General features: G+C 35.3%; 2 protein-coding genes and 1 pseudogene across 3 annotated transcripts; 1 reads left to right on the forward strand and 2 right to left on the reverse strand.

The window, feature by feature from the left end:
• Window positions 1-238: 238 nt before the first annotated feature.
• On the reverse strand, window positions 239-5,398 carry LOC124929512 (U11/U12 small nuclear ribonucleoprotein 48 kDa protein). The gene is made up of 4 exons (XM_047469892.1): window positions 3,995-5,398; window positions 3,088-3,199; window positions 2,542-2,649; window positions 239-1,287 (listed from the first exon to the last, which is right to left on the reverse strand). The coding sequence occupies exons 1-4, from the start codon at window positions 5,368-5,370 to the stop codon at window positions 727-729; spliced, it is 2,157 nt and encodes a 718-aa protein (XP_047325848.1). The 5' UTR covers window positions 5,371-5,398; the 3' UTR covers window positions 239-726.
• Window positions 5,399-5,643: 245 nt separating this feature from the next.
• Window positions 5,644-7,625, forward strand: LOC124932199 (chorismate mutase 1, chloroplastic-like). Of its 2 annotated transcripts, none has more exons than XM_047472817.1 (5): window positions 5,644-5,814; window positions 6,605-6,796; window positions 6,900-7,009; window positions 7,090-7,186; window positions 7,272-7,625. In XM_047472817.1, exons 2-5 carry the CDS (start codon window positions 6,640-6,642, stop codon window positions 7,313-7,315), a joined length of 408 nt encoding a protein of 135 aa, XP_047328773.1. In that variant the 5' UTR covers window positions 5,644-5,814; window positions 6,605-6,639; the 3' UTR covers window positions 7,316-7,625. The 2 variants fall into 2 exon arrangements, with proteins under 2 accessions (XP_047328773.1, XP_047328772.1); XM_047472816.1 differs by lacking the exon at window positions 5,644-5,814 and adding an exon at window positions 6,399-6,498.
• Window positions 7,626-7,868: 243 nt separating this feature from the next.
• Window positions 7,869-12,731, reverse strand: LOC124929694 (annotated as a pseudogene).
• Window positions 12,732-13,100: the final 369 nt, after the last annotated feature.

Genomic DNA, 13,100 nt, shown 5'->3' on the forward strand with positions numbered 1-13,100 from the left:
CTATAGCACAAGTACTAAAAGCTTCTAAAGTTGACATTTATGCAATATTTGAAAAGGAGTGTTTCATTCCAACACTGATGTAAGGTGTTATATCAAAGAATTCTCACTGTAAAAGGTTCACAATCTTATGCAACAACAATTCTAAACATCTACCATATCTAGTACACATTTAATAAAATACAAATATGTTCAAAGCAACAAACTCCCTCTTGTTTGTCATTCTTCAAATCATAACCAATGATCCCAAAAGACATACCACTAAGCTCCTCTTCCAACAAACAGATGGTACAGCAGACTGTCATCAATGAGATGCAGGAAACATAATCTTGTAACATAAATTGCACATGTACATGTTTGAATGAATTAGGAATTAGATCCCAAGACCTCAAATTCCACAAAAAGCAGTTGTATGTGATTATGTGTGTGCAGCACATAGAAATTTGAAATACTGAACAAAAATGAGAACGTTAAGGATACATATAGCATAAATGGTGCCTGCAGTTGTCATGTCCACATTTTCTTAATAAAGCCTGTCAGATAAGAAATCAACATAGAGGTTGTTGTTCCGCTTTAATAAAAAGAAGAGATAAGTAAACCAACACTAAAAGAAGATTCAAAGGAGGATACATAGGAGGATACAGACTTGAGCAGCTTATGCCTCAATGAAGTTTTAACCATTCCTTGATCAAGCAAAGGGGATGATTTCCTGCAAACAAATAGCAATCTTCATATGGGGTTATATCTGTCTTCAAATTCGTTTACATCATAATCTAATCTGCGGTCCTTGTACGAATGTCTTCTCGATCTATCATCGGTTTTTGATGTATGATGAACTCGTTCATCCTTTTGCCTACTAGACCTTTCATGTTTCCCATGTTTATATCTTTCTCGGCTTTGAGAACGCTTTCTAGAATGTAAAACATCATGACTGGACTCATTCTTATCCCTATCTCTATCCCTGTCTCGGTCTCTCTTTCTTTCTTTATGATCATAATACGAACTTGAATCCCTCCCACGACGCTCACGATGTTCGGCTTCAGAATACTCATCTCTTGCTCGTCCTCTAAATCTTTCTTTATCTTCAAGCTTTAAAGAATTCCTGTCACCATCTGCTGCTTCATCAGTGACTTCAGAGGAGCGGCGAGAATTTTCTTTTTGTTCGGGAAGGTTATTATTTGTGGAAATGGAATTGTATGAAACCTTTTCTTCAACTGTTCCCTTGGAACAACCAATGCCACCTGTCTGCTTGATTTCACCCATGTATTCCTCTATAATATCCCTCATCACCTTCAGAAAATAGATCAATGAATGATTTTTCACAAGGAACATGATTATGAAATGGGATAGACCAATAAATGCCAAAAGAAAATATCCGCACTTACTGAAGTTCTGAAAGACCATTATATCACAATTTCATAATATGGTCCTTGTTAGGCAGGATTTCATGCAAAGAGGGATTGAAATTAAATGCACAAGCACTCATCTATTGTAGATCATCGTGCAACCAGGTAAATTAAAAAAATTAAAAAGATGAAATGGCTACAGCTAATCATTACAACGTTCAGAAATGAGCATGGCAGGTCTATTTTCTACTGAACCTTTTTATTAAGTATAAAAATTTAGGTGTCCCTGTTTATATCAACAAAAAATGATTTTTAGTATATACAGATCACATGGCTTCTACACAAAAACCAACCATGATAAACCCAAGCATGATATTCTTTAAACATTAAACAACCAAATTAATTGGATATAAACCATTATTTTGTATAGAAGCCATTGCAGACAACATACCACTACTGCAGAACCACATTATCCAAACTAAATTAGGGCTAACAGTTCAATTTAATCTGGTCCAGATATTGGCCCTAATTTAGAATCTATGTAGAATGTTATAAGGGTTCTTCACAAGAAGTAACATCCTGGATATTCTGAAGCAGTTTTCACATCTATCATACACGTGTTTTGATGTCCTTATTCATTGCTATAGCGAAAGGCTAATAATGTTAGACATACATATCATTTTACTGCTATCTGGACTACTAAAGAATTCAAATATGTCCATTCATGTACATTAATATTGAGTCATGCTTAAATGCAGAATTAACGAGGCATATTTGTTCTTCCTTTCTATGTTTTTGTCTTCTCATTGAATAATGACTGGGTACAATACATTGCTAACACGTACTTGCTCTCACCCTTGGGAAGAATATTAAGCATTATAAAAAGAAAGTTTCAATGTTTCCACAAAATGGTTTAAAGTTTCTGCATTATTCAGCTCAAGTCTAGTACCAGTCCTCAATTTTGCATTTAAAGAACCTAGTTCGAGAGAAGTGCCAGTAGCAAGATTTCAAAATCGGAGGAACAAATTGTCCAACTTAAATGCTTGAAACCAGAGAATTCCAACTAGCACAAACACCAGACCGTGATATAGCATCTTTCTTCTATCAAGTAAATAATATTCAATATAATACTCAAATTTTAAACTATACAAATCAAATAGTGTCTAATACATAATCCCAAAAATTAAATCAATATTACCTGTGTAGTGGTGCGCTTCATCTTCTTTCCACGATAAGACATCCTTCTGCGTTTGTAATCCCTTTCTTCAGCCAATAACTCCTCTCGTGTCTTCAGCTTGTTTGTGTCCTAGAAATCAACATATATTTAATCCAGATGGATTTGACAAATAATTATAAAACAGTGCCAACAGCTGCAATGAATTACCAAGAGATGACAACTTAATATATGACAACTAACCTAAGTGCTTCTACATCCTACATGCTACAATATGTTTAAAGATAAACATGAGTAGTGAGTACACAACTGAGATATTAAGCTGAAAACTGAGTCACTGAAATCTAGAGTTGACTTAGGAAGTGAAGATGCTTTTTTTCTTAATTCAAGCAAACATTTCTTGAATCTTAAACTCCCCCTAACATAGAGCTTCATTTGCAAACCAAAGTATATCCTGTTTGGGGTAATGTTGGAAACAATAATTTGTCAACGTGGATACCACAATATTCATGAATCTAACTGTAACAACTTATTCTCTTCTAAAATAATCATGCTACCAACTAGACATGCCTGATTATGTCGCTTCCAAAGTAGCCCGTCGTGCTCAATTACAGGCTTATAGTTTGGTCGCCGTTTTCGCTCTTCATCAGCTCTTTGTGACAAAAATGCATGCTCAGCCATTCTAACAAAAATAAGTAGCTTCACTTAGTAAATCCACAAATGTGCCGAATTATAAAATCAACTGCAAGAAACAATGAATAGACAATAGATGCATGAAAAGCTAGAAAATTGTGTCTGTTTTGCATATTGCTTTTGTGTATCTTCTTAAGTATAAGTTGGTAGTACAATTGACGGAGCTACAAAGTTCTGATGTTAAATAAAATTGAAAAAATATAAAAGAAATATTTCTATTAGGCATACTAGTTTAATACTAAATCAAGATTGAGGTAAAAATAATATAATTTATTAAAGTAATTTTTGGAAAATATGTATTTTGAGAGAATTGATTTCTCCCCAAACAAGGCTAATTGTCACCTAACTTTTCTTGGGTGAAATGGGGTTTATGACCACTTTTCATTTGAGATCTAGTACTTGTAGAGTTGATGTGGAACTCAATAGATATTTTCCCACAAAGGGTGGGTTTTGTCACTTCACCACATCTCACAGATTTTGCTTGCTATTTAAACAATATCTGGTCTGTATTGTAGGCAGGTTTTTTTTATCAAGTATTAGAGAATTCATCATTTTGATGATGTTCACATATGTTGAGTTTTAGTTTGAAAATAAAGAATCAGCTTCAGTTTTGGTTAGTACATATTTACCTAGAACATATTGCCACATTACCAAACCAACTATTCATCAAGAGAAGAATAATAAAATTCAGGTTGTTACAGGCATAGAGAATGAGATACAGTAATGAACCATTTAGGTACACTTGACAACAACCAAATGAAAACTTTGGGGAGAAAAAGAATACCTTTCGCGGGTGGAAATCCCTCCACTTGTTCTTAGTGCCTTGACTTTTTTATCAAACAAAGATAGTTCAAATAAAGCAGCAATTGCAGCTGCTATTTGGGAAACGAAAATTGACTCTTTATTTAGAATACTAACATTATCTATTTTGTCCTCAAGAATTTCAAGTGACCGCTTCTCAGATTTATCCATTTGAGATGATTTTAATCTTTGGAGAGCAGGAAAGACTAATAAGCCCAAAGAAATGTCCAACACCCACTGTTTAAGCATGTTAGCTGAATAAAGTTTTCCATTAATTTCTCCATACAGCACAGAAAGCTGATAACCTAACCATGTCATTACACCAGCCAGAATGGGACATTTAAAACTCATGGTAGCTGTATGCAGGTGCTTTTGCTCTGAATCAAATAGCAAAGCAGCTGATCCATCAGCTTCCCTGACAATTGCTTTCAAACAAAGTTTGAATAGCAAGACTACATGGTCCCTCATAGGTGCATCAATCACAACACCATAACGAGGCGAATTCATGATTACCCACCTTGAAAATTTCTGTTCATTAGCCATTCCTGAACATAAAAGTACCCTAAGCATGCTATATGAATAGAAAGAAGGATAATTATTCCAGTTTTCGGTTTCCCTCCTAATGAGACACAGTTCCGACGGAAGAAGGCTGAAACAGTCCCCTCCAAACAAAGACCTAGCATCCATTTCTTCGCTTCCAAAGAAATTGGCACATTCTGCTGATAACACCCGCGGCAACGTAAAGGTCCTGTCGGAACTACCATCATGAATAGAACTAACAACACCAGGACAATCACGGTAGAAGAAATTCGAGAAGTTGCCATAGTCGTCGAAGGAGAAACATAGGTCTGCATTTGACGGGGGCAGTTCTTGAACGAAACTCCTCTGTTTGGTTAGCTCATCGGATGACTGTAGAGTTTCGTGATAACGAAACGATCCGAGGAGCTCCAGATCTAAAACGGCTGAAGAGGACGGACATTGGAGAGAGTGACGAAACAGGGACTCCGGCGGAACGAGGTGATGAGGATTGAAAGGGCAAGTGGAGAGGTTGTCGTCAGCTGTAGCAACATTGGCAGTGCCGAGAAAAGAAGATATGGAATCAACAGTTGATTCAGCCAGACGAATTACTTCCTTGAGAGAAGCGAGAGAGGAAGTGAGGTCAGGCGGCGGAGGCGGAGGCGCGGTGGAGGAGATAAAAGTTGAGGCGTGGTGGTGGTGGTGGTGATAGTACTGGGGAGGAGGAAATGGGTGAAAGCTGGGGTAAGAATTAGGGTTAGGGTTAGGGTTTGAAGGTGGAAATGAGAAGGGGGGAGATGGAAATGGAGTTGAAGGATTCATGGTGAAGGGAACTGCGTCCATGAGAAGAGAAGGGAAGGGAAAAGGACGAATGATTTTGTAATTAAAGGACAACGAGTGAAAGAAACGGGAAATTTGATAATATAACCCTAAAAAGAAGCTAATTTTGATATTTAACCTCCATAATAAACTTTTTGATTTTTAACCCTTTTTTTAAATTTTTTCCAATTTTACCCTTAATAACCTTTTTACATATTTTTTTTTTTCCTCTTTTCCTTTTCTTTTCCTTCCTTTCCCCCATTTCCTTTCTTTCTTCCCGTTTTCCTCTTCCCCTGAAGCCGCGGCGACCGTTGGCTTTCCCCGAGCATCCCGACCATTCTTCCGGTCCTTTCTTCCTGCCGAGCATCCCGACGATCGTCAAGCCACAGCCGGACGATCTCCAAGCACGATCTCCAAGCACCAGCCGGACGTTCTTCGTTTCTCGTTCGAATCATTCAGAGACCTGAGGTTAGTTCTCCTTTCTCGTTCTAATCATTTAGTTTAGTTTAGGGATTAATGATTACTGCAATATGCCTAGATTACTGAAGTTTAGTTTAGGGATTGCTTCATTTCGGAAATGCTTAGTTAGTTTAGGGTTTGGGCGTGGGGTTTGGGCGTGGGGTTTGGGCTGGGGCTGGGGCGTGGGGCGTGGGGCGTGGGGCGTGGGGCTTGGGGCTTGGGGTTGGGCGTTGGGCGTTGGGCGTTGGGCGTTGGGCGTTGGGCGTTGGGCGTTGGGCGTTGGGCGTTGGGCGTTGGGCGTTGGGCGTTGGGCGTGGGCGTGGGCGTGGGCGTGGGCGTGGGCGTGGGCGTGGGCGTGGGCGTGGGCGTGGGCGTGGGCGTGGGGCGTGGGGCGTGGGGCGTGGGCGTGGGCGTGGGCGTGGGCGTGGGCGTGGGCGTGGGCGTGGGCGTGGGCGTGGGGCGGGGGCGTGGAATTTTCCAATAGAAGAATTGAATTTCTGTTGTGAAGTTCTTACAAGTTAAGATAGCTTCTTGTGTATTATCATTTCTCACAATCCTCTTGTGTTTGCTAATCTAGCTAGAAGAGTATAGGAATATTAAAAACTAAAATGGTTTCACCTGGCCGGAGGATCATGCACAAAGCTGTTTTTTCAGTCATTTATTACTCTATATGTCATTTGCATGCAACCGATGGTAGAGAACAGCCCATATTTGGATTGAACATGATTCTTCTTCAGTTTTTGGTGAAGCCACTGTGGAGATTATAGCTAATTTTATTGTAATTCTTGTTTTCTTTAAGGGAACTCAAAGCTTTACAGTGCGCATGTTTCACAAATGGTTGTCCTTAACTCTAATGTGACTCATCCATTAGGATTATTGAATGATCCTAATGCTTTTCCAGTTGATGGGTTTAGCGGGTCTTTGGTTGAGTTTATGGTCAAAGAAACTGAGAAGCTTCATGCTCGTGTATCCACCTTTAAAGTATCCACAGGTAAACTAGTTCAATATTTAGTGTTCATCATTCATCTAGTTGATCTTATGCTGGTTCTTTGTCAGGTTCTTCATCTAATTGGTCGCCTGATCAATATTAACAGGAAAGTATGGGATATATATGTACTTTAAAAACCTTCTTCCCAGATTGGTTAAGGAAGGAGATGATGGTAATTGTGGATCAACAGCAGTATGTGACACAATTTGTCTTCAGGTATAGTCTATAAAGATATAGATATAGATATGGTATCCCCATTGATCAATTTGACGAATTCGTGTCAATTCTTCTTCCAGGCCCTTTCGAAGAGAATTCACTATGGGAAATTTGTAGCAGAGGCTAAGTTTCGAGCTTCGCCCGAGGACTATACAAGTGCAATAAAAGCACAACTAAGTGTGTGGGAGCACTTACATAAAGTTCCTGTTAGTTGTTACAATAGAGGTCAATTAATGAACTTTTGATATTGTCTTTGTTGTAGGACCGAAAATGGCTGATGGATTTACTTACATATCCAATGGTTGAAGAAGCAGTGAAGAGAATGGTGGAGATAAAATCGAAAACTCATGGTCAAGAAGTGGTGATTAATCAGGGAGATGAACTGGTTTCAGGTTCAGATCCGAATTACAGAATAAAACCAAACTTGGTTGGGGATTTGTATGGAGATTGGATCATGCCATTGACAAAGGAAGTTCAAGTTGAGTATTTGTTAAGAAGACTTGATTGACATGTAATAATAATAATAATAATAATAATAATAATATGTTATTAGATTACTTACTACTTATGTATTATAAATCAATGCCCTAATGTTTGGCCTCCCCTGTTTTAGAACAAAACAAAGTCTTATCTATTGCCGACCAATGAATGATGTCTTAATCTTATATTAATTAATTATATTTGTATGTTTATTTCAGATTTCAATATGATTTCCTTATTTATATTATTATTGATCTTTTGAGAAAAGAAAATGAAAGTGTAATAAGGAAGAGGACGCCTAATGAAACAAGTATGAACTGGATAACACTAACTGCTCTGCTGTTTGTATTCATTTCCAGATCCATCTATTAATTATATATGTTAACTAAGTTTAAGATTCAAGTTACTTGTTAATAATTAGCTAAAAATGAAACTTAGATTTAGTATCATAATTAATACAAACTAATTTCATGAGACAGAATATAATAATCCACTGAATAACAAACTAAAATAAGCATACAAAATTCCAACAAATTTGCTAAGCTGAAACTTTGTCTAACCAATTGTAGGTTCACAACTTTGTCTAACCGATTGTAGGTTCACTTGGGTGGTTTGCTCCATGTTTGTTTCTGTTCCTCAAGACTTCCAACAACTGCCGATTGTTGTCTGTCGGCTAGCCGAGCCACAAAATGATCATAGCATGCAATTGAATCCACATTTTCCAAAATTCTAACCATTTTTCCCATATTAGCATCAGTAATAATTGTCTGCCCATCTTCAGATTCTAATCCCATTGCCATTACTACAACAGACTTCTCTATAAATTTGAGACGGTCGCCAGCCATTACTACTGCACCTAATATTTCACCTTAAAACATGCCCTGCAGAATAACATAAACAAATGCCAATTATTTATTGTATACAAACTAGTGTAACCAACCAATGAATGGATGTCAACTTACCACATGTTGATATCTGTGTTTCTTTTGTTGCAGCTTGTATAGACGAGACAGTAATCGTTTAGCTAAAAAAGCTTCGGGCGTCTTCTTGTTGATACGAAGCCTTTCTAGAATCACGGGGAATTCACTGAGCTTACGCTGGACACTCAATGGGATAAGTGTGATGTTAAGATCAGATTCGAAAACTGTTTTCGCAGCCATGGGATCAAGAAACATGTTGAATTCTGCAAATTTGTTTGCGGGAATTGTAAAGATATTGCCATTTTCTGTATTTTTATGATCACCACTTCTTATGTGTCCACCATTTATAAAGACCTCCTGCATCACATCCAGAACCGTCAAGATTTTTTATATAAGTTCAGGATGATCAGTATCCCGAGGAGCTCCATATTTTACTGAGTTCTCAGAAGTAAACCTGAAACCAAAAGAAAAATAATAAAGGTTAAATGCTTTTGTCGTTTTTTTACCCAAACAATCTTTAAATGCAATTTACAAGGACAGTTTACCTTCGTGGGCTTCGTGGTAAATCACGAGCTAATCCATAAAGGGTGTCTGAGTCGAGGAATCCACCATTACCATTAGGGATAGCTTGAGTGTACTTGCAATCACCAACAGCCGAGAAAATAGAGTCAGATTGGTTCATTGGAAGTACATCTCCTAGACCAACAGGAATGTCATTGCGACCCTTTATGTGTAGTAAATCATAGATGACATCTATGGTTGCTGCATTTGCCCAGCCAGTAGCAGACACAAGTATAGGTCTCTGAATGATTCGAACGAGAACGAGAAACAAAGAACGTCCGGCTGGTGCTTGGAGATCGTCCGTCTGTGGCTTGGCGATCGTCGGGATGCTCGGCAGGAAGAAAGGGACCGGAAGAATGGTCGGGATGCTCGGGGAAAGCCAACGGTCGCCGCGGCTTCAGGGGAAGAGGAAAACGGGAAGAAAGAAAGGAAATGGGAGGGAAAGGAAGGAAAAGAAAAGGAAGAAAAAAAAAAGAAAAAAAAATATGTAAAAAAGTTATTAAGGGTAAAATTGGAAAAAATTTAAAAAAAGGGTTAAAAATCAAAAAGTTTATTACGAAGGTTAAATATCAAAATTAGCTTCTTTTTAGGGTTATATTATCAAATTTCCCTTTTTAAATGGATAAATGATAAATTTAGGAGTATAGTTGTAGAGTTTTCTCAAATTTAGGACTCTCCTAATTTTTTATCATTTAAAGAACTCTATTTACATTATTTAGTTATATTTAGGACTACCACTCAATCCGTTAAATTATTATTTAACGTTATTGACACATATCATTACTTTTTATTATATTTTATTACATCAAACAAACAGAACCTAATTTATTTGTTATTATTAAACAAACAACTTAATAGGCCAGAGGGTTCCTTTCTTTATCAGTACACCAAAGAAGGGCGGTCACAGCGGTGAACTCGGTGACAGTTATTCGCTGGTGGAACTAGAGATCCTTGGAGATGTTAATGAGGAAGTTGATTTTAAAGGCCCTAACTAGGAAGATCATGAAGATACCGCCGCCGTGGAGACTTGATGATGAAGACGAATTAGTGGAAGAGAAGAAACAAGTGGATCTACATCTATTAGGGCTAAAAGTAAAGTAAAATCTACACTAGATTCAAATAAACCTCTTTGATTTGATCATGTACAGTAAATATAGAACTAGTTAATTGATGATTCCTGAAATGTTAATTATCCTTATCTTAAAACAATATAAGATTGATCTATTCAATTTCATTTTTTCATAGCTCTGAGTTTAATCGGATTTTGATATCAATAGTTAATCATGAGTTAAACAAATCTATTAACTCCGCTCTCGTGGCATTATCGTGAGTCAAACAAATCTTATGGCAGAGCTCTCTTTATATTTATTTATATATATATATATATACCAGTTGAGTAGTAGAACAGAACAGAACAGTCTACTCGTTTATCAGTAAAAGCAACAAAAGTTCCCTCTTCTCTGTCGGCATCCTCGGCTGTTGCTTTTATCTTCAACATTCAACAATGATGACGGTTGACGACAGTGATGGTATGCATTCACAGTCCAATCACCTTGAACAATTTTAGTGCAACTCGTCTTCTTATGGGCTATGATGATGGGAGAAAGAGAGGAGATTAAAATTTCATTGAAGAAATTCAATTCCAGTGAAAGGAGAGCGATTTGGAGATTGGAGGAGTCTCCGACCGGTTAGTTGTTTGTTTAATAATAATAATAAATTAATTAATTTATGTTTAATTGATGTAATAAAATATAATAAAAATAAATGTGATGGATAAACAACGTTAAATAATTTAACGGAATTAGCGGTAATCCTAAATATAACTAAATAATGTAAGGAGAGTTCTTTAAATGATAAAAAATTAGAAAAGTCTTAAATTTAACAAAACTCTGTAACTATAGTCCTAAATTTATCATTTATCCCTTTTTTAAATACAAGAGTTACTAATAACTACTAGCATTTTTCCCGTGCATTTGCACGAGTATTAATATAAAAATCGTGAAAAAAAATTACGGATAACATTTTTTATTTTATTTTTAACGGTTTTAAGTTTATGGGTGGGTCAACCCACAATCCGACCCAAGTATCCATTTACTCAACACCTATATAGATTAGTTAGTTAAAAAGTTGAACTTATATTAATATTAAAACGTCCCGCGTTTATCAAATTTGGTGTTGAATTTAAAATATAAAGTCTTTGTAGCCTAGGTGGTTAAAGAGTTGTACTTGTTTTGTTAGGTTGTAATTTTATTTTTAACCGTTTTAAATTTAAAAACGGGTCAACCCACAATCCGACCCAAGTATCCAAATTAACCACAGCTCTCGACCCGCCAATCCGGACACTTTAAAAATTAAGCATCATTATATATATATAGATTAGTTAGTTAAAAAGTTGAACTTATATTAATATTAAAACGTCCCGCGTTTATCAAATTTGGTGTTGAATTTAAAATATAAAGTCTTTGTAGCCTAGTTGGTTAAAGAGTTGTACTTGTTTTGTTAGGTTGCAAGTTCGAAACATACCTCTAGCATTTTTAATTTTATTTTTAACCATTTTAAATTTAAAAACGGGTCAACCCACAATCCGACCCAAGTATCCAAATTAACCACAGCTCTCGACCCGCCAATCCGGACACTTTAAAAATTAAGCATCATTATATATATATAGATTAGTTAGTTAAAAAGTTGAACTTATATTAATATTAAAACGTCCCGCGTTTATCAAATTTGGTGTTGAATTTAAAATATAAAGTCTTTGTAGCCTAGTTGGTTAAAGAGTTGTACTTGTTTTGTTAGGTTGCAAGTTCGAAACATACCTCTAGCATTTTTAATTTTATTTTTAACCGTTTTAAATTTAAAAACGGGTCAACCCACAATCCGACCCAAGTATCCAAATTAACCACAGCTCTCGACCCGCCAATCCGGACACTTTAAAAATTAAGCATCATTATATATATATAGATTAGTTAGTTAAAAAGTTGAACTTATATTAATATTAAAACGTCCCGCGTTTATCAAATTTGGTGTTGAATTTAAAATATAAAGTCTTTGTAGCCTAGTTGTTTAAAGAGTTGTACTTGTTTTGTTAGGTTGCAAGTTCGAAACATACCTCTAGCATTTTTAATTTTATTTTTAACCGTTTTAAATTTAAAAACGGGTCAACCCACAATCCGACCCAAGTATCCAAATTAACCACAGCTCTCGACCCGCCAATCCGGACACTTTAAAAATTAAGCATCATTATATATATATAGATTATCAGTTCCCTCAAATTGGTCAACTATATGCTTCGCATAACAATATATAACAATATAGATATTGTTTTGTTTCAATTGTTTGTATTATCGTCTCAATTAATTTTTTTATAAAAAAAAATAAAATTAAAGATATTGTAATAACGACATCTGTCAGCATATATAATATATAATAGAAAAGAAGGTTGAAAAGTCTAAGGACTTGTTCTTTTTAATTATTTTAAAAATCAAACAAAATTATTTTTTTAACAATCAAATTATTCTTTCATTAATTAAAATATTAAAATATTTTTTATTTTAAATTATTATTTTTTGTTTTATTTATATATATCAATAATCTTTAAATTCTTTTATCAAAAATAATAATTATATTCTCAAAATCATTTACCATCATTAATTCCCAATCCGAACCATACCAAAGATTGAAGCTGAAACTTACGTAGGATATTTCTCCTTAAAAGATTTAAGGATAGCAAGAGAATTAGAAATCCAATACGCAACTCCCATCTGTTAAAAATAAGTTCAAAATAGCCTCTGTTAGAAAATTCTTGAAACTAATATTTTAATTGAAAAAGGAAATATTCAAATTAAAAATTTAACTATAGTCTTTAAACTTCTTATGCAGTTATAGAAAATATCTGATGAGTATATTAACTTTATCAAATTATTATAAATTTAACCTTGTAAGTTTTTTTTGGGTTAAATTAGAGATAAAATTATTACAAGATACATCTACATGTCATTTCCATTATACTTAAATAACTACTTTTTCATTTTTTTTACCAAATTATTCTCACTCATTATATTTTTATTTAATAATTAATTCATATTAAAAAAAAGTAAAAATAACTTTAATATTAAAATAATTAATTAGAT

The sequence above is a fragment of the Impatiens glandulifera genome, chromosome 3, assembly GCF_907164915.1.
Source record: "Impatiens glandulifera chromosome 3, dImpGla2.1, whole genome shotgun sequence".
Taxonomy (NCBI): Eukaryota; Viridiplantae; Streptophyta; class Magnoliopsida; order Ericales; family Balsaminaceae; genus Impatiens; species Impatiens glandulifera.

What these genes read in the sequence shown, in the direction of transcription:
- LOC124929512 (XM_047469892.1), bottom strand. Translation starts at nt 5,370, where the DNA reads ATGGACGCAGTTCCCTTCACCATGAATCCTTCAACTCCATTTCCATCT. An exon ending in GGGATTTCCACCCGCGAAAG is followed by an intron (nt 3,200 to 3,994) that starts GTATTCTTTTTC and finishes TATTTTTGTTAG; the next exon opens with AATGGCTGAGCATGCATTTT. An exon ending in TGAAGCGCACCACTACACAG is followed by an intron (nt 1,288 to 2,541) that starts GTAATATTGATT and finishes TATTTTCTGAAG; the next exon opens with GTGATGAGGGATATTATAGA.
- LOC124932199 (XM_047472816.1), top strand. Translation starts at nt 6,414, where the DNA reads ATGGTTTCACCTGGCCGGAGGATCATGCACAAAGCTGTTTTTTCAGTC. An exon ending in GTGACACAATTTGTCTTCAG is followed by an intron (nt 7,010 to 7,089) that starts GTATAGTCTATA and finishes TTCTTCTTCCAG; the next exon opens with GCCCTTTCGAAGAGAATTCA. An exon ending in TGCAATAAAAGCACAACTAA is followed by an intron (nt 7,187 to 7,271) that starts GTGTGTGGGAGC and finishes TCTTTGTTGTAG; the next exon opens with GACCGAAAATGGCTGATGGA.